At 40.0% G+C, this 20,137-nt stretch overlaps 1 protein-coding gene across 1 annotated transcript in view; it reads right to left on the bottom strand.

The window, feature by feature from the left end:
• fam131bb (family with sequence similarity 131 member Bb) overlaps window positions 1–18,743 on the bottom strand; it is a 51,403-nt gene extending 32,660 nt beyond the window's left edge. The window contains exons 1-2 of the mRNA XM_037676215.1: window positions 18,632–18,743; window positions 6,602–6,888 (exon numbers count right to left, since the gene is read on the bottom strand). Of these exons, the coding sequence (XP_037532143.1) occupies window positions 6,602–6,629 (28 nt within the window). The 5' untranslated portion in view covers window positions 6,630–6,888; window positions 18,632–18,743. The remainder of the gene's footprint in view (window positions 1–6,601; window positions 6,889–18,631) is intronic.
• Window positions 18,744–20,137: the final 1,394 nt, after the last annotated feature.

Below are 20,137 nucleotides of genomic sequence, written 5' to 3'. Positions count from 1 at the left end.
CCAAGTCACAACAGAAGTCATCTCAAGGCACTGAACAGTAACATTCATATACATAAAAATTAAGTTAATAACATTATTTATCTGAGGAGCAGACTGTTTTGAGTTTAATTTAATCATAGACTCTCATCTTGAGCAAGCACGAAGGCAACAGTGAAAAGGAAAAACTCCCTCATGAGGAAGAAACCTTTAGCAGAACCAGGCTCAGGACAAGCGGCCATCTGCTTCAACCAGCTGGGTTTGAGAGGGCAGGAAGGAGGAACAGATACACAATGGCAGTCGAGAATCACGTTAAGATAGAAATAGTATCAAATGAAAACTATTCAATTTTAACAATTCATTTAAAGAAATGTGGTCAATTTGTCTTCTAGTAGTCTAAGTCTATGGCAGCATAACAAGCAAACCCTAATTATAGGATTTATCAAAAAGAAAGTCTTAAGCCCAGTCTTAAAACTGGACAATATGTCAGTCTTACAGATAGAAACTGGAAGTTGGTTCCACAAGAGAGGAACCTGAGAACTGAAAGATCTTCCTCCAGTTCTACTTTTGGAAACTCTAGGAACTGCAAGTAAGACTGCAATCGAGAGTGACATGCTCTGTCAGGAAAATGTGGAACAATAAGATCTGTAATAAAAGATGGAGCTAGGTTGTTGAGAGCTTTGTACGATAGGTTAGAAGAAAGATTTTGAATTCAATTCTGAATTTGACAAAGAGTCAATGTAGAGAAGCTAAAACTGGAGAGAGATGATCTCTCCTACTAACTTCAGTTAAAACTCTGGCAGCAGCATTTTGGATCAACTGAAGACTTTTTAAAGAAGCATTTGTACACCCAGATAACAAACCATTGCAATAGTCCAGTCTAGATGTGACAAATACATGAACCAGTATTTTTGCATCATTTTTAGATCATATGTTTCTAATTTTAGTGATATTATGCAGGTGGAAGAAGGCAGTTCTAGTAATGTTTTTTAATGTGGGGGATAAAAGGCATGTCCTGATCAAAAATAACATCAAGATTTTTAACATTAGAGCAGGAAGCCAGATTAATGCTATCCAAGGAGGGAGAAAGACTGAAAAATTCATTCCTAAAATGCTCAGGTCCAAAAACCAAAACCTCAGTCTGGTCTGGGTTTAAAAGCAGAAAATTCAATTCAATTCAAAAATACTTTATTAATCCCAAAGGGAAATTATTTGTTGTTGTAACTTGTTATCCTCATTTCATTAAGAGATGTTATAGATGCTGATGGCTGTAGACAGGAAGGATCTCTTGTAAAGGTCCATCTCACAGTGCATCCTAAGAAATTGGCTGCAGATGCCGTCCGATTCGTCCACCCAGACTCGGCTGGCCTCTCAGTTCCCCTCGGGCTGTAGGATCACCTGAATGCCGGGCAGAACTCCTCCCAGAGTGATGGCCACTCCTCCCAGCAGTCTGCCGAGCTCCTCGTCACTGTGGACAGCCAGCTGCAGGTGTTGAGGGACGATCCAGTCCTTTTGCTGTCATGAGCCGTGTTTCCTGCTAGTTCCAGGATCTCAGTGGTCAGGCACTCGAGCACAGCTGGCAGGTAGATGAGAATGTGTCCACAGAACATCCTTTTCAATCCATCTGAGATTTGGGGCTGTAGTTGAGATATTATTTGAGCTTTTGAGATGTTAATCAGCTGCTGTTGGTTGTAGAAAACTGCCTTGTTGCCATGGTTACGCATCATAACAAATGTCCAAAACTAAAAAAGTTTCAGTAATAATCCTTCCAGCTGCACAGCATCCGATACCAGAGGAAACAATCATCCAAAAAAATGTGACTTACATCCAGAAAACAGGAATTAAAGTTTCCAAAAGCAAAATCTCAGAATGAAGAAACAGAGCTGCTACAACATGCAGCCACCTTGAGCGGCGCAATTCTGGAATCAATTAAGGGTCATCCAGGTTTTTATGTCTTTAAGACATGTTTGTAGGCTAAGTAACTGATTGGATTCATTGGGTTTCATGGACAAATATAACTGTGTATCATCAACATAACAATGAAAATGTATTTCATGCTGTTTAATAACATTACCTAATGGAAGCATATACAAGGTAAAGTGTATTGGTCCAAGCACTGAACCCTGAGGAACTCCATGACTAACTTTGGTGTATGAAGAAGATTCATTATTTACATTTATAAATTGGAATTTATCCGATAAATATTATTTAAACCAATTTAGAGCCATTCCTTTAATCCCAATATCATATTCAAGTCTTTGTAGAATATTGTGATCAACTGTATCAAATGCAGCACTGAGGTCTAACAGGACCGGTGTACTAGACACGTGTCCATTATTAGAGGCCATGAGCATATAATTAGTAACTTTCACCAGTGCAGTTTTAGTGCTATGGTGAGCTCTAAACCCTGACAGAAAACTCTTCAAACAGATTATTTCTTTGCAGATTATCACGCAACTGACCTGCAACTAGTTTCTCTAGAATTTTTGAGATGAAAGTTAAATTAGATATAGGTCTATAGTTGGCTAGGATTCCTGAGTCCAGGTTATGTTTCCACATCTGTATGTTGGGAATTATTCTCAACTACTACCACATCAAATTATAGCTCAATATCTGCAAAATTCACTGCTATTTTATTATTTTCTAAGGTTAATTAGCTGTGGCAGCCATCTTGAATTAATTTAAATTCAAATGTCAATCACTTGTAGACGTGCATCTAATGATTATTTTGAGGTTCATTCAGTGAATTAATGAAAATGAATGTGATATTTTCCTAACAGATCGACAGGGTTGACACCAACAGTTAAGTCAAAGTTTCAAGCAAAGATTTAGTGCAATGTATCAGTGCACAGAGTATATGTTGGAGATGGTTTTCAACTACTAAGAAGCCAAATTTTAGCACAATATTTTCAAAACTGATTTATATCCATCTAGGTGTTTGCCAAAGTTGAATAGTAGAAATATTTTGCTAACTCAAACAAATGAACACACATGCAGAGTTATTCATGACTTCAAAAGTACTTGTAGTCCTGTTGATGCAGATTTTGAGATGGACTCTCATGTCTTCTGAACAGAATTAGCCTTTGGTGTATTTCCAGCCACTAAACTGTTTATTTGTGAGAGAGTTAATGAATAAAAGAGACACCGCTAAAGATCTACACAAACTGTCATATTATTCCACATTCTTGTTCCACTGTTGTCCAAACCATGGTAGTAACAGTCACACAGCGCAAAATGCCCATAATGAAACAGTAATGACTGTTTCAAGCAGTGCAGCCTGATAAGTCAGTTGAGGAAAACGCTTCTGATCTGCAGCTTTTAGCACAAAGATTACTAATAGAATTAACGGCGCTACATCCAGAAATGTGATCATCACAATGACGTCGTAACAGCTTTACACTGGCACTGTTAGCTGGAAAGAATTTACTCAAACAAATGCAAAAATAATATGTAGGCTTGTTGGGCCAGTACAGGAACATGGTAAATATTTTGATGATGTGATGAGTTTAATAAAAATGAGCAACTTCTAAGGGTCTCCCAACGGGTGAAAGTTTAATGCAGGCAGTTCAAGATCTGTACCACACTGACGGTTTTCACCTGACAAAGCAATGAATTATGAATCCAAACATGTATTGCCTTTATTGATACACAAAACAACAATTAAGAGGTACTATACCTGTTGGTTTTACACAGTACTGGATGAGCATATGTTGGTAAAACAACAAATTACAATGAAGTTTGAACTATACTAAAAACAACAAGTTTCAACTCTGGCATATCGTTGACTTTTCTTGCCAGATCAGTTTTAACAGCCTCTAACTCAAAGCTGCACACAGAAGAGCCACAATTTTATGATCACGTCAAAAAATTTGGTTGAGTCCACCCACTTTTGCCACCAAAACATTTTTGAGTATAAACTTTGGAATAGAATTTAAAACTTTTCATAGAACATACAAAGATCTCAAAAACCAAGCTCCATCTTAAAGATCTTATTGCTCCATGTTTTCCTAACAGAACACTTTGCTCTCAGACTGCAGGTTTACTTGTTGTTCCTAGAGATTCTAAATGTAGAATTAGAGGCAGAGCTTGCAGTTATCAGGCCCCTCTCTTACCCATGAAGCTGACAACCTGTTTACTTTTAAGACTTATTAAGATGTATTAAGACTTGACTTGAACTTGAAGGTAAATTGACTGTAACTGGACTTTAATCGGATTTGAAAGGACTTGTTTTTCCTTGCATAGTGTCCTGAATTGACTGAATTGATTGAATTGCTGTATAAATAAACTGGACTGAGCTGACTGGTTTTAACGAATAACATATTATGGGGCATCCCAGGACACTTGCATTATGACAGATAATTTGAGCCTTGCTGTTTGTAGGATGGGGTCTTTGTGGACTGGGCTTACTTCCCAAAGTTACTGCCAGTCTTTATTGCATCTTGAGAGTTTAGAGATCATTTGAACATTGTTGACTCTTGATTGTGTTCTTAAATCTTTCCTAAGGTTTTTAAGGGACCTTTGCAGTCCTGTTTCACTGTCCTGTCCTTATTCTATATGGGAGTGGTATTGTCGCCTTGTGATAGTGATTGGTTTACAGATAAAATTAATGCCAGTAGGCAGTTTTTTCCCAGTGGAACCTTGTGTTGAAGGTAGACGAGCAGATATACTGTACTCCCTTTACCTGTAAAAGGTCATAGTGTTATGGTAATGGGTGCATTTCTACGCTAATTTTGGACTGCTTTGACATTATTTTGATCCTGATTGCTTATTGATCTGAATGTACTCGTGATTTTGTTATCAAATGACCATATACAACATCTTCCTGTGGTACACTACGCAGTATAACATATCAGCCATCCTGGGCCTGTACATTTGCGGATAGTCAGAAATAATAGACAAGATCTATGTGTAATATCAGAGCCTGACTGTGAAGAACCCTCCACGATACGATGGATCTGGATGGGGTAATGTTACCAGAGGACAAACCGATACATCAGGGCTATACTCTGACCCAGGGACGGGCCCGATCCTGTTGATCTCTGCTTGGCAGCCTGGGCTGCAGTTGAGAATGCCGATCAATAACGCACACTAAAGCTATTCTCACTTAGGATAAACACAACCACGCCTCGAGACTGGTGATACTGCTGTCTGAATCTCCTGCTTTACAAAGCAATTGAAGCATGTCAGATCCTTGATATCAGACAGTTTTGGTTCTTTTAAACACAGTTTACTTAATTGTGTTAGGATGTAGTGTGTGATAGGGATTAGAATAACAAACAAAACTAAAGGGAAGTCTCATACTCAAAAATGAAAGGTTAAACTTATACTCAGTTTAGCCTTCTCAGGCTTGACCTGAATGCTGACAGAGGATCCCGGTGCCCACCCCTCCTTCTCCTTCTGCTGTGCAATGAGTCACATAAAGCTACCTGGATGGCCCGAGTCGCTGTGTGATGCTGATTCTGCTGCTTCTGCTGTATTCGGCTCACACCTGGCTCCCTAACTGTGTCATGTAGTACTCTGTGCTTTCTGAACTTGCATGTTCGGCTTATTTTTGAAATCCTCTTTATCAAGAAGGTACTTTTTGTAATTCAAAAAAGGAGAAAAGGAAAGGAAAGGGGTGGTTGCTCAAACAATCGCAGTGTCTATACCTGCAGTTCTAACATTCCTTGTGGGTGGTACAGATGGATTCTGTATGTGTTGTTTGCTTTGCTGCAAATATGTTTTACAGTCTGATGTGTGAAGTAGCTCATAAATATTTAACATTAGAGGAGATCTCTGTTTATTTGTACCTTTATAAGTGTGATTTATGCTACACGGTAATGTGATGGACTTAGGTGGGTCTTACTCCTGCAAACAACTGATTGTTTACATAAAATTGTAGTCTGGCACAACGACTCCCAGTTTGTTATTTACTGTAACTGCACCTAGCATGACAACGACAGGTTGGTCAAGGACTGTCCTTACCTGAAAACTCACATCCACACCACTCGCCACTACCCCTCCCTTCTCCATCACCGTCCCCCTGTCTCCTTTCCTTCCTTTCCTGCCCACCTGCAATGTGATTCTTTCTCTTCTGCTCCATCTTCCTCTATTAATTATGCAAACAACAACAAACTGTGCAAACGTCCCTGACAATGGGATTTTGTATCCCGTTTATGTTTTCCCCCCCAATTCTTCTTCGGAGCCATGCCACTCTATAAATAAGCTCCCTCACAGCTTTTCGCTTGCCTTTTCTCTGCTCTCCATCCCTCTGCCTCCTACTCACACACACACACACATATATATACATACTGCCAAACAGTATCATAAATCAAGGGATGAGAGGATGAGGGGGAGCAGAGAGATGGGGGATGCACCCTTCACACACACACACACACACACACACACACACACACACACACACACACACACACACACACACACATGCAGTGAAGCACATTTTAACATATCTCGCCTGCTTCATGCACAGCTTGCAGAAAAGAAGACACACGGACACATGCAAACACCGTCCGTGTCTCGGTTGCTGCTGCAGGACCCCCCTTCCCCTGTCCTCTCCCCTACTCCAGCTCCACCATCACCCCCCTCTCCATCCCGCAGTCAGAGGTAGAAGAGGAGCGTTGCTTACTCAGTCTCCTGGAGCCGATGCATCCCATGGTGTATTCACAAAGGCCCTGGACACAAGCGTGGAAGTGTTGCCCAGACGCCGAGCATTCTCCTCCTTCCTCCTGCGACTCTCTCCTCCTCTCAGCGTGCTCTCTTTTCCCCCTTTCTGCCGTGCTCTCTCTGCCCTATTCTCTCTCTTACTCTGTTTCTCCTTTGCGCTTGCTCGATCCCTCTCTCCCTCACTCCTGCTGCTCCTCTCCGTCTCCAGTGCGGCGTCTTAGAGGAGATCCGGTTAGTAAGTCAGTATGCCTGGAGGGGAGGGAGGGAGGGGAAATGGAACGGGACTAAATAAAGATGCAAGGCAATGTCAAAAACGTTTGAAACACACTTGTCACATTTGAACATGGGATCACGCTCAGTTTGAGCTTTTGCAGGTTTTTACCTTTCAGATGATCATTTTCGAGACACAGAATCTGGCAATTATTATATGATGAGATAACGCAGAAAGATAAAACATTAATAATAATTAGAGATTAAAAGAGTTAGACTGACTGGTGTGGGTTTCCACTGCTGAGATTATTAGTGCAATGCTGAGGGACTGCCATTGTTGTGGATATCGCTGCACTGCTGTATTATTGTTGAGCTAAAATGGGGGATTCTCTCTGTCTCCCTCTCCTGTGTGCATTCAGCCTGACAATGCACTGCAGCCACTTTCCACTCCACCCCCTCCATCCCTCCCAGCCTCCTTCCATCCCACCAAACCTCATATACACACACCCACACACACACTTATGTATCACTCAAGTACCTACACAATTACAGGCAAAGAACAGTACTGAGAATTTTTAAAAGATATTTCTTTAACTACCTAAATTGATCTGCTTCAGGCCATTTCTGCACGTTTCTCACTTTCTGTTATCGCTCTTCTCTACCTCTTTGGCTCTCTTCAGCCCAACTTCACCTAAACCCCTTCTCCTTCCTTAACCTGTCAGTTTTAATATCAATTATTTTTTATCAACTGCATCTAAAAGGCAGGCAATGACCTGTTTGCATGTGTGTCTGCTTGACTGTTAGCAAAATACCCAATGAACCAGTGGATTAATTTTTACGAAACTCTTCAAGGTAATCTTCGGATATGTCTACAACTGATTACCTGTTGAAGTCAATCTGATTCAAGATGGCCACCGCAGCTAAACGAACTTACCAAACATAAAAATAACCATAACTCAATAAATATTTACATTTGAGCTAAAATTTGGTCTTATCTGAGACTGATCACCAATATATACTCCAAGTGCTAACAGATCATATTAAGATCTGTTAGCATCAAGATTTGTGTTTAAAACTTTGCTATTACCTGATAAAGTTACCTCTGTCTGTTAGTAAAATATTTTATAAACCAGAGAACAGATTGTAACAAAACTTTCAGGAAGTAATCATTTGACATACATCTGCATCTGCTTACTTTCTGGAGTCAACTTCTTTTAAGATGGTCACCACAGCTAAAGACATTAGCAAACACAAAAATGGCTACAACTCAGTCAATGTTACAAATACTGAGCTCAAAATTGGTGTGGTAGTAGCTGACAGTCATCCCTATTCTACTTCAAGCACTCAACATAGAGCAAGATCTTTGCTAAACCACTGGCATCAACCCTTTTGTCTCTGTTAACAACAGTGGTGGGATGTAACTAAGTACAAGTACTTTGTTACTGTACTTAAGTACATTTTTTATGTATCTGTACTTTACTTAAGTAGAGTTAAACATGGGAACTTTCTATGTTTACTCCACTATCTGTACTTTCCACTACACTACATTTCTATAATGCGTTGCATTACACGTTACATTCACGTAGCGTTTTTTTTTAACTTATTTGTTCTTTAGTTTGAAAGTAACCAATGGCAAGAGGGGAGTTTGTCCATGGAATCACTGCAAAGTGTGAAGGTAACGTTAAACCTGCCTTCAAGACGAGCTGGGCCAATGATGTATATTCTAGTATATAGGTCATTGAGATGGGCGCATCCACAGTACCGCTAACACACCCAAAATGGATTCCACCGCGGCGAGTCAGTCAGAAGATACACGCCACCATGGCCTTATTGAAAAACTATTGAAAGACTATTGAAAGACTACTGAAAGACTATTGAGTACAGCAGGACAGCTTTTCTCTCCCAAAAGAGCTAGACTGGACAAAAAAAACTTTGAAAACCAACTTCTTCTGAACTTGAACAAGAAATTCTTGCTGCAATATTAAAATGTGTCAGATGTTAGGACAGGAGACATGAGATGTCTCCAAATGACTCGACACTCGGGCCCAAGTTTTGAAAATAGTGTCAGGAAGTTAAAATATCGTTCACTATTGACCCATTACAAGGTTGACTGGACAGTATTTTAACGATAGAGATGATGACAAACAGTTGAAATGATCAGAATCCTTTGTTAGGTCTAATGCTTCTTTTTTCAGGCAGACAACTTTAACTTAAATGTGTTTACTGCAGTTAAAATGACACATTGGTTTTGCTTTGTGTTAAATAAAAACTTTCAAAGGTATAATCATTCCTCTTTCTTAATTTGCTTAATGGCATTTAACTCTGCATGTCATCCATGAAATTCTGATGCACAGAGTCACAAGTCCAAGTGTGAACTGTGTCACAGGGTAAACACAATATAAACATACACTATCTGCAGCGTTATTCATTAAAAAGGCTCAACACTATTAATGTATTACAGAAAATATACAAACGGTAGGCACACTTAAAGATATTGTACACCACTGCATTAGGTAATACATTCAGCAAGTACTTTTACTTTTAATACTTTAAGTATTTTTAAAAGCAAGTACTTATTTACTTTTACTTACTTAAGAAAAAACATTACTTCTACTTTTACTAGAGTACATTTTTGTCCGTTTGTACTTTTACTTAAGTACAGTGTTTGAGTACTTTCTCCACCACTGGTTAGCAATATAACCCATGAACCAGTGGACACATCTCAATAAAACTCTCAGAATGTAATTATTGCATGCACATCTGCAACTGATGAAGCTTTGGATGTAAATTAATTAAAGCCAAAGCTAATGAATGCATAATATAGTCAGTTTCACAGATGTTCAGCTCAAACTTAGTGTTATAGTAGCTAGGATCATCTTCAACAAATACTCTGAGAACTAAGATGGCACGAGACCTTGTAAAATGTTATGAAATCATGTAAAATGTTATTTTCAAGATTATTAAAATCCCCTAACCCCCCCCCCCCCTTTTTTTTTATTTTTTACATAAGATGACTGTAGTTTAAAATAAACAAAAGGCAGTAGCAATGCACTCCTTCAATGAATGCTAGGTCTTTTATTTTCCTTCCTTTTTCCATCCCCTCACTGTCCGGTCAGGCCGCCAACCCCTCTGTTTGCTGACTACAAACTGATGCAAACAAGTTTCAAAGTCTTTGCAGGCACAGTCTGGACTGTGAGATTCACTGTGTGTGCAGACGGAGAAGATTGGGAGGGGGTGCATGTGTGGTCAGACATGTTTTGTTGACTATACACTGGAAGAAATGAGAGAGGAGGAGAGAAAGAGGAGAAACAGCGGGACAGATGGGAGGAAGAGCAGAAGACGTGGGCAGATGGGACGGGGGGCTGATGGGAAGGAATGCAGAGAACAGTGGAGTCATGTCAGGAAGAGGTGTGGAGACGATCCTGCGTGACATAAATTAGCACTCCAGAATGGACGGAGGCAACTGTCAGATAAGGAGATGGGCACTCAGGGGAGATAGATATGAAAATGAGAGAACGGGGCATCGTTTTGATGCTGCACTAAAAAGATTAAAGGGAGTGTGGTGAATGCGGGCTATAACAAATCATACAAAAAACAGCCCTTCCATGCACTCTGCATTTTAATATACGTAGTTATGGTGTAGCTCTCGCTATGTTTTGAATATTGAGAAGTATCCTGAAGCGCAGCTTTTATAGAAGAACATTTCTGCCACTTCAAAGATTAAGAAAAAGAAATCTAAGTCATACACAATACCTTCTTCTTTTTCTTTTGGCTTCTCCCTCTTCGAGGGTCGCCACAGCGAGTCATCATTCTCCATCTCACTCAGTCCTCTGCATCCTCTGTCCTCACTCCAGCTACCTCCATGTCCTCTCTAACTGCATCCATAGATCTCCTCTTTGTCTTTTTCCTGGCAGCTGCATTTCTAAAATCCTTCTACCAATATACCCACTGTCCCTCCTCCGGACATGTCCAAAACATCTCAGTCTGGCCTCTCTCTAACTATCTTACAGTTGGTCACCCTGTGCTGTACCTCTGACGATCTCATTCCTAATCTTATCCATCCTTGTCACTCTTAAGGAGAACCTCAACATCTTCATTTCTGCCACTTCCAGTTCTGTCTCCTGTCTTTTTGTCAATGCCACTGTCTCCACCTCCACCAAGTTCTCTTCCACTTGTTCCCTGCTTTCATCACAGATCTTGTCATCTGCAAACATCACATCCATCCATTATCTTTACCAGCTTCTTCCTTTTCGGGTCACGGGGTTCACTGGTGCCCATATTCAGCAGTCACTGTGCGAGATGTGAGAGAAACCCTAGACAGGTCTCCAGTCCATCACAGGGACAAATGACACAAACCACCATTCATACTCTCACTCACACCTAGGGACAATTTAGAGTTACCAATCAGCCTAACATGCATGTTTTTGATCTGTGGGAGGAAACCGGAGTACCCGGAGAAAACCCACGCATGCACGGAGAGAACATGCAAACTCCACCCAGAAGTGGCCTGGCCGGGATTTGAACTGGGGTGACCCGCTCGCTGAGAGGTGGCAGCTCAACTAACTGCGCCATCGTGCTGCCTGAAGGTAAAAATAAATAAACAAATTTATTAAACAAGAAAAAACAAAAAGGCTGACGTGGCAGCAAAAATACTCACAGGCAAAAACACTAGAAGAGGTGAAGGAGAAAACAAACATGAATGGCTTGAAAACATGCACAACAAATGGGACAAATGACAGGCTTCAGGATCAGGTGAGAGTGGGGGGTCAGGACTCGGGAGCATAAACTAAAGTGCAGGAAAAATACACTGGGGAAGCTGAAACACGGGCACAAAACAAACTTCAGTTGATCCAAAATGCTGCTGCTAGAGTCTTAACTGGATTTAGTGGGAGAGATCATATATCTCTCTCTCCCTGTCAAAATCCAGAATTGAATTCAAATTCTTACTTCTAACCTACAAAGCTCTCAACAACCTAGCTCCATTTATATTCAAGATCTTATTGTTCCATATTTCTCTAACAGAGTACTTCACTCTCAGACTGCAGGCTTACTCGCGGTTCCTAGAATTTCCAAGAGCAGAATGAGAGGAAGATCTTTCAGTTATCAGGCTCCTCTCTTGTGGAACCAACTTCCTGTTTCTGTCCATGAGGCTGACACATTGTCCAGTTTTAAGACTGGGCTTAAGCCTTTCCTTTTTGATAAATCCTATAGTTAGGGTTGGCTTGTTATGTTGCTATAGGCTTAGATTAGTAAAGGACAAATTGACTTAATTTCCTTAAATGAATTGTTAAAATTAAATAGTTTTCATTTGATACTATTTCTACCTTAACGTGATTCTTGACCTGCCATTGTGTATCTGTTCCTACCAAACCCAGACGATCGAAGCAGATGGCTGCTTGTCCTGAGCCTGCTTCTGCTAAAGGGTTCTTCCTCAAGAGGGAGTTTTTCCTTTCCACTGTCGCCTTCATGCTTGCTAAAATGAGAGTTCTGCAATGGAGTTAAATTCAAAGCAGCCTGCTCCTCAGAAAAACAAAGTTAAATTATTATTTTTATATGTGCATGTTTCTGTTCAGTGCCCTGAGATGACTTCTCTTGTTACTTGGTGCTATATAAGTAAACTGAACTGAACTAAAAATACAAGAATCACAGAAAAACTAAATACACGTGACACAGACCATGACAAATTGAGCCTCCACAAACATTGTTGCTGACAAAGTGTCTATTGTTTTTAACCTATACCTTGCTCTCGAGCTCTATTCTACAACCATAAGCCCATTATGTTCAATTAGTCGGTACCTAGAAGTATCTAGAGAAAAAATATTTCACTTAGTCTCTCTTCTCATTGAACTGAGAACCTTGGTTATTATGGTTGCTGCCTATTTTGAAGGGTAATAATGTTTTGTTCCATGTCTGTGTGTGCACTCATGTGTTTGTTTGTTTGTACCATTAGCCAAATATCTAACACGTCGAACTTTAGCTTGGTATCTGTAAAAATGTCTGCGCTGTAGCAATTTCTTGCGCTTGTTTGTTTATATCAAAACAATGTGTTAATACATGTAACTCTCAGCTACTACCACACCAAAGTGGTCCAATGATCACTTTCTGAAAGTTTCAATACATCTGTTCACTGGTTCATGAGATATTTTGCTGACAGAGCTGATTTCAAAAATTATTTTTCAACGTCAATCTCACACAATTAGTTCTCCAAGTACAAGCTGGGAATCAATCTCAGCTACTACCACACTAAATTTGAGCTCAATATGTGTAAAATGTAATCATATCTGTGTTTTGGTTGTTTGTTTGATAAGATTGCTTTGCTTTGGTGGCCATCTTGAATTAAGCTGACTCCAAAATTTGATCTGTGAGATTTTGTTTTAGCTAACGTTACGGCCGAACAAACACAAGCTCGCAGGCGTGTGCAAAAACATGATCGCTTTCATCTTTGACTTCAGCGGCAGGCGACAATAAAGATTTTAGAGTCAAAATTAAATTTTTTTTTTATTGATTAAAATGTTGAAAGCTGCTGACAAATACACAGCGATAGACCAGACGCTCTGAAAACATCCCACCACTGAGGATTTAATGGAGAAATAATGGCAATAATGGTCTTGTCATACACACACACACACACACGCGCACATTCACAAACAGTCTATGTGTGAGAACATGATGATTTATGATACGGACTACCAATGTGAGACAAGGTCAAATACAGAGGGAAGAGATTCTCAACACTAATCTCACTCTTGATGCATCGAAGGATCACAAAGAAGGCTGCCTCTCACTGTTTTTGTCATCTCCTTCCAAATGTTCAAACACACACACACACACACACACACACAAAGCCATTTCAGTGGCATAAAATCGCCCTTCAGCACATGACACAGACAACTTCTATCATGTTCCTGTCGGCACGTCTCTTGCTTTCTTATCTGAGATGGCGATGCTGTCCTGAATTAAGATGCACCAGCCACTGTTCAATATTATCACGGGGACCCACACGCATAATTGTTGTAATCAGTGACTTCTCTTGTACCTGTCACTAGCTCTGTATCTGCTCCTGGCTGCTGCGTACGCTGCATCTCAGGGATAATGAACAACAGCTTCAACACCATCTCACTCGGGCACTTTGAATATGTTCTGGCTGATGAAGGGATTTCAAAGTATTTCAGAGAATGACGTTTTAAAACACTCAGACTGAAATGAATTCTTCTAGTAGAGACGTGTGTTTCATTTCCCGTGGTCCTAACATGGTTAATGATTTTCACAAACTTTTGTTTTGTGCTCTGCTGAATCTGGTGCTGAAGTGTTGCACTGTTGTGCTCCACATGTACCCTCACAGAGCCAACATTTTAGTTTTAACAGATAATGTATGGGCTGAGGAAAGAAGAGACCGAGGGGATCTTCCTGTTACTGAAACAGAGAATGCAATTCAATTCAGTTTATTTATATAGCGCCAAATCACAACAAAGTTGTCTCAGGGCACTTTACAGGAACATTCACATACATAAAAGCCAGTTAGTAAAGTTCTCTATCTAAGGAATCCAGCAGACAAGTTGAATCTTGGCTTCGTTGCAGTCTCCCATCCTGAGCAAGCACAGTGGCAACAGTGGAAAGGAACAACTCCCTTTTAAAAGGAAGAAACCTCCAGCAGAACCAGGCTCAGGACAAGCGGCCATCTGCTTTGACCGGCTGGTTGAGAGGACAGGAAGGAGAGACAGACGAACACAGAATGGTAGGTCCAGGTATAGGTCCAGGTGTATCTGAAAGACAAAAAAACACGTTAAGGATAGAAAAATAATTACAAATACAAAACAGGTTGAGCAGAGTAAGTAAAGATAGTAGCAGAGTGAAAATTGTGGTCAGTTTGTCCTCCAGCAGTCTAAGCCTATAGCAGCATAACTAAGGGACAGCTCAGGAAACCCAAGCCGACCCTAACTATAGGATTTAGCAAAAAGGAAAGTCTTAAGCCTAGTTTTAAAACTGGATAATGTGTCAGCCTCACAGACAGAGATTGGAAGTTGGTTCCACAAGAGAGGAGCCTGATAACTAAAAGATCTGCCTCCCATTCTGTTTTTGTAAATTCTAGGAACCACAAATAAACCCGCAGTTTGAGAGTGAAGTGCTCTGTTAGGAAAATATGGAACATTAAGATCTGTAATATAAGATGGAGCCAGGTTGTTGAGAGCTTTGTAGGTTAGAAGTAAGATTTTGAATTCTATTCTGGATTTGACAGGGAGCCAATGGAGAGAAGCTAAAACTGGAGAAATATGATCTCTCCTATTAACTCCGGTTAAGACTCTGGCAGCAGCATTTTGGATCAATTGAAGACGTTTTAAAGACGTATTTGGACACCCAGATAACAAACCATTGCAATAGTCCAGTCTAGATGTGACAAATGCATGAACCAGTTTTTCTGCATCATTTTTAGATAAGATGTTTCTAATTTTAGTGATATTACGCAGGTGGAAGAAGGCAGATTTATAAAATTTTTGAACTAAGAAATTATATAAACTTTTGGGTAAAAAGGATAATTTGGGATTTTATGTCAGGAAAGCATCTCCCTCCAAAAAGTTAGGTCAGGGTCATGTTTACTACCGTGAAGCAGAAAAAATGGTTAGAAAGTGTTGAGGAACTGTTGCTGGAGGTTTTAAAAGAGAATGCCCCATTTTTGTCTGAAGTAGGAGGTCATCAGTTTTTTTATTGGCTGTTCACTGCATTTTGATTTTAATCACACTTTAACCATCATCCCAACTTTTGTCTGAAATATTGTTGTAAAGGTGTAGTAAGAAAAAGGAGAAATATTAATAAAAGGGATGAGAAGAATTGAGGAGACAATGTCAGTGGGAATAAGGGAGAGATAGAAATGCTTTTCAAAGAAAGGGGTTAGATTTGTTTGAGCTGGGCTTTATGTAGAATATGAGCTCATAAGTTACAGTTTCTGAGTTATAATCTCCATCACGTTTCCAAACTATTTATATTTGTATATAAGTGGTATAAGCACATATATGCATGTTTTCATCCACTGCAGTTACACAAGGCAAACAAGGAGTTCCCAACTGTTGTCAATTATTTACGATTCTCTTTCCTCCTCTCCTGCACACTCTTACACTCTGTAGCCCTCCTAGTCTAGACCACCACCACGAATGCTGCGAGATTCATCCTCAGAGATGCTTCTGTGTCCAGAATGTGTTTAATGTGTTCTTTCTCGTCAACAAGGCTTTGACCTTTTTTTTTGTTGTTTTCATTTATATAGGTATCATGCCAAAATCAATGGGTTTCCACTTCTTAGCTGATGCTTGATTTCCTTTCTGCCAGAGAACATGGGGGGAATCTTCCCCTGGAGGCATTTCAGTCTGGCTGTGTGCTGCACAGTAATGAGTATCAGCCTGACGCCTGCTGGGGGGATCAGGACACTGCTGTCTGACATGCGGCTTCAACATGTCGACGCAAAAAAGACAGCGAGAGTTTTGTATCAGGATTCAACAGAGTGCCAGTACACCTTCAACTTGAAATTTACCTGTAATTTTGCAGAAATCTTCATTCAAGCACTTAAATGAAGCCACATTTAGTCTAACCTCATGGAAAAAGTGAAAAGAAAATAAGAACTTACAAAGAATCTAAAAGTTAACCGCCCCTTCTTTAAAGAAATGCATGAGGCCCGCCGTCTCATTTTCATGAGCAGCACTGATTTATTTTAGAAGCTTAACTTTTACAGTCTATCAGTTTCATCTCCTTGAAGATTTATTAGAGATTTTGTCAAGTATTAACTGGAAAAGTCAAACATATCATTGCTGAACTGGCATTCTAAATTCTAAATTCAAGATTCAAGAAACTTTATTGGCCATTTGTACAAGTACACCCAGTTTAAGTGCGCAGGAATTTTTGATGCAAAGCACTTGAGTCAGTCAGTGCAAGAAGAAAGCTTAAACTTAAATCCAGCAAAAACAGCAACAACAAAAATGCCATGCACAACGGTTACTTCACGTACAAATCCTTATTTAGTTTTTTGCCATCTGTCTCACTGTAGCAGGGGAAAAGCTGTTGTAAAACGGTGCTGTCTGCTCTGCTTTTTGTCAGGTTGTACGCTGTGAGTTTGGGACTTAAAGACAATGAGCTGGGTGACGTGTGTCTGATGTTATTGGCCTTCTCCTGACACCATTGTGTATATTGTATCCATGAAAGGAAGTTCAATCCTAACTATTTTCTCAGTGATACCTGAGAGGTTGCGCTCCATCAGTCCTCTGTAAGTTTGTATAAGTGGACTGACTGACCCCAGCCGTCCTGAGCAGTCTACTGAAATAAAGGTGCTTCTGGGCCTTCTTCACTGTGGCTGCTGTGTTCACAGTCCAGCTCAGATTTGATGTTTCGTGAAGGCCAAGGAACTTGTGGCTGTCCACATGAATGGAAACCAATGAAAATAAACCCCCAAAAACCACAAAGAGGGACATGCAGGGCTTAATTTGTAAACAGATTGATGCCGGAACACAAATAATGGGCGGGATGGCTGGGGGTGGGTCTGGGAGTCCTTCCCCAGAAAATTTTGAATAAAAGATATTGCCTGAACTTTGATGTATTTTAACGGGTTAAACATCGATGTTTATCTACATTTGTAAACGCTCTGCTTCTGTCAAGCATCGTACCGCCCACACTTGACGGTTCTGAGCCAACTCTTCTCCGCTGAATTCATTGGCCGACTCCACAGGTGAAACTTCCAGGCACTCACCCCCACCACTCTTTTAGGGATGGAGATTTTTTTAAGGGTAGATGCAGAAATGATTCACTTGAAGGGGCAGATGATTGTATGTGATATTAAGAATTTGTGTTGTGTCGTCTGTTGTGTTTAAAATGAGTGTTTATGTAATTATTTTCAGTTTACATATCCAATATGTTTTATTTGTTCAAGGCAGTCATATATGTTCATAACTTTATTATTAGTAAACCTGAGAGTTGCCAGATCCAAGAGCATACCCTGTCAAAATAAGAGAGTTCCTGGATCCTCTTCCGGCAGGATCCGTCTCAAATTGAGCACTGGGGTCATGGGTTTAGTCGTATCGTGTTACAGCTGTTAAATCCATTTTAATGACTGCATTAATTCCTGTTTATCTCAACCTGCAACTGCACAAACTTCTAAAAGCTAAATAACGAAAAGAAACAGCAACATAGTTGGTTCCAGCTAAACAAAAGGAAATGTTTAGACATTAAATTCTTATTTTTCTGGTTCTAAATGTTTTCTAAATCATCAAATACGGTTTGAGCAACTTTTTATTTTATTTCATTTTTTTTTCGTTGTTGCAATTTTGGGTTGAATTTAAACACCAAAACACAAAATATTGGATTTTATTTCATCAAGTCAATGTAAATTATAGTTTTGTATGGTCTATTTTTGATTATGTATTTTACTTTGCCCATTTTATTTAATAAAAAAAAAAAGAAATATCCCTCTAAGAAGAAAAATAAAACATTTGAGAAAAGTGAGTGAAAATAATTAACTTGTAAACGTTAAGGTCTGAGGAGTTAGAAGTGAGTCCATTGGGGGGGGGGGGGGGGGGGGTTGGCAAAACAAATTAAATAAAAAAGTGCACCATAAGCAACAAATCTGGAGATGACAAAAGGAGAAGTGTTGAAAAAAATATGCTGCATTACGGAGACAAGGAGAGAAAATATTAGAGAGAGAGAGGGACGAGGGAGCGGAGGAGGAGGGGTGTTCATTCCAAGGTCTGGCTGCATTCCAGGCTGTCTGGCTCTGGTTCTGATGGCCTCCTGATTTTATGTTTCATACCTTTACTGAACCTCATCGCTGCCTTCCTTCCTGCCTGATCCAATAAGCAGTCGCCCAGCACCTCGGAGCATTTTTACGGCTGGAAATGCAAACACGAGCTGTGCCGACTCCTCTCACCTGTCAAACACAAGACAACCTTATCAACAGAAATATTCTTTACTGTCAGGGGTTTGGGAGGCTGCAGCGGAGGCGGGGTGGGGTGGGGGGGGGGTGCTTTTGGATGCAGGCTCACCAGAGTCGTGGTGGAATTCCTGGAGTGGAAATGGAAACAGCGAGCGACTGGAAACTGGAAACATTCCTTTATGGGACAATAGGCTACCAAAGACCCCAACGCGCCACTCCCTGTAGTTCACAGATGTGACCCGAGCAGCAACAGGTTCGAGAACAGCTGCTGCAGAGGTTTGCACACCGTGTGTCAGAGGAGTTTCACAACCTGAGCAGAGCGCAGCTCAGCCGTGTCTCAACATGAATCCTGTGGGAGGTGACATGAAATGGTGGCAAACATTTGCTCTCAAATATTTAGTTTTATATTCAACTTTTAACCACATATAAACATAAAAAAAAATTCTGATTGAGTTGAGATATTTGCAGCAGCTACTTTGTGTTTCCCTGACTAATATGTTTAAAACAATGCACAAATAATGGTCAAAAACTATTTCATTGATGTTTATTACTGTAGATCAATCAATATGTTATGTTGAGAAAATTTTAGAAAACATAAAACTAAAGGTCGTTTATTGAAGAAAGGCTTTTCATGCCAGAGCTTTAGGCTAAAATCATCGTATCACGAGACGTCATATTTAAATATATGTTGTGGATGACTCTCAGCTACTACCGCTTCACAATGCAAATCATATTCTGTAAAAACTGACCGAGTTATAATCATTTTGGTGTTGGCTAATGTTTAGATGTGGCCGCCTAAGTTATCAATACATATGATGAATATTTTCTGAAAGTTTCAATAAAATTCTTCCAGTGGTTCACAAGATATTTTGCAAACAAACATAAACACGCAAAGATATGATCAAAAACATGATCATCTTTGCTTTTTGACGACGGGTGATAATAAAAAATATAGGCTTGGTTGCAGCCTGAAAACACGTCCTTATTTAGATGAACACTTCATTTCATCTTCCTGTGAGGCAAAGAAAAAAAAAAATGTTTAGATTTAAATGACATCCTAGAATAGCAGAAGAAAAAGGTGTGAAAGTGACACTTCCTGTTCTATTTAAGCTCAACTTCTTGATCTAGAGCCCTAATTTGTTGAGCACTTTTATTACTTTATCTTCAAAAAAGTGACTTTTTGATTATTAAAATTACAAATATATAAATAATGACTTCATGTGGGCCATGTGATGGACTTGCGACCCGTCCAGGGTGTACCCGCCCCTCGCACAGTGATTGCTGGACATGGGCACCTGCAACCCCCGTGACCCAAAATGGAAAAAGCGGGTAAAAGATGATGGATGGATGGACTTCACATGTGGACACGATTAACGGCTTATT

This window comes from Nematolebias whitei, chromosome 5, assembly GCF_014905685.2.
Source record: "Nematolebias whitei isolate Nwh7 chromosome 5, NemWhi1, whole genome shotgun sequence".
Taxonomy (NCBI): domain Eukaryota; kingdom Metazoa; phylum Chordata; class Actinopteri; order Cyprinodontiformes; family Rivulidae; genus Nematolebias; species Nematolebias whitei.
Note: the sequence above shows the minus strand (reverse complement) of the source record. Positions and strands in the feature narration are given on the sequence as shown.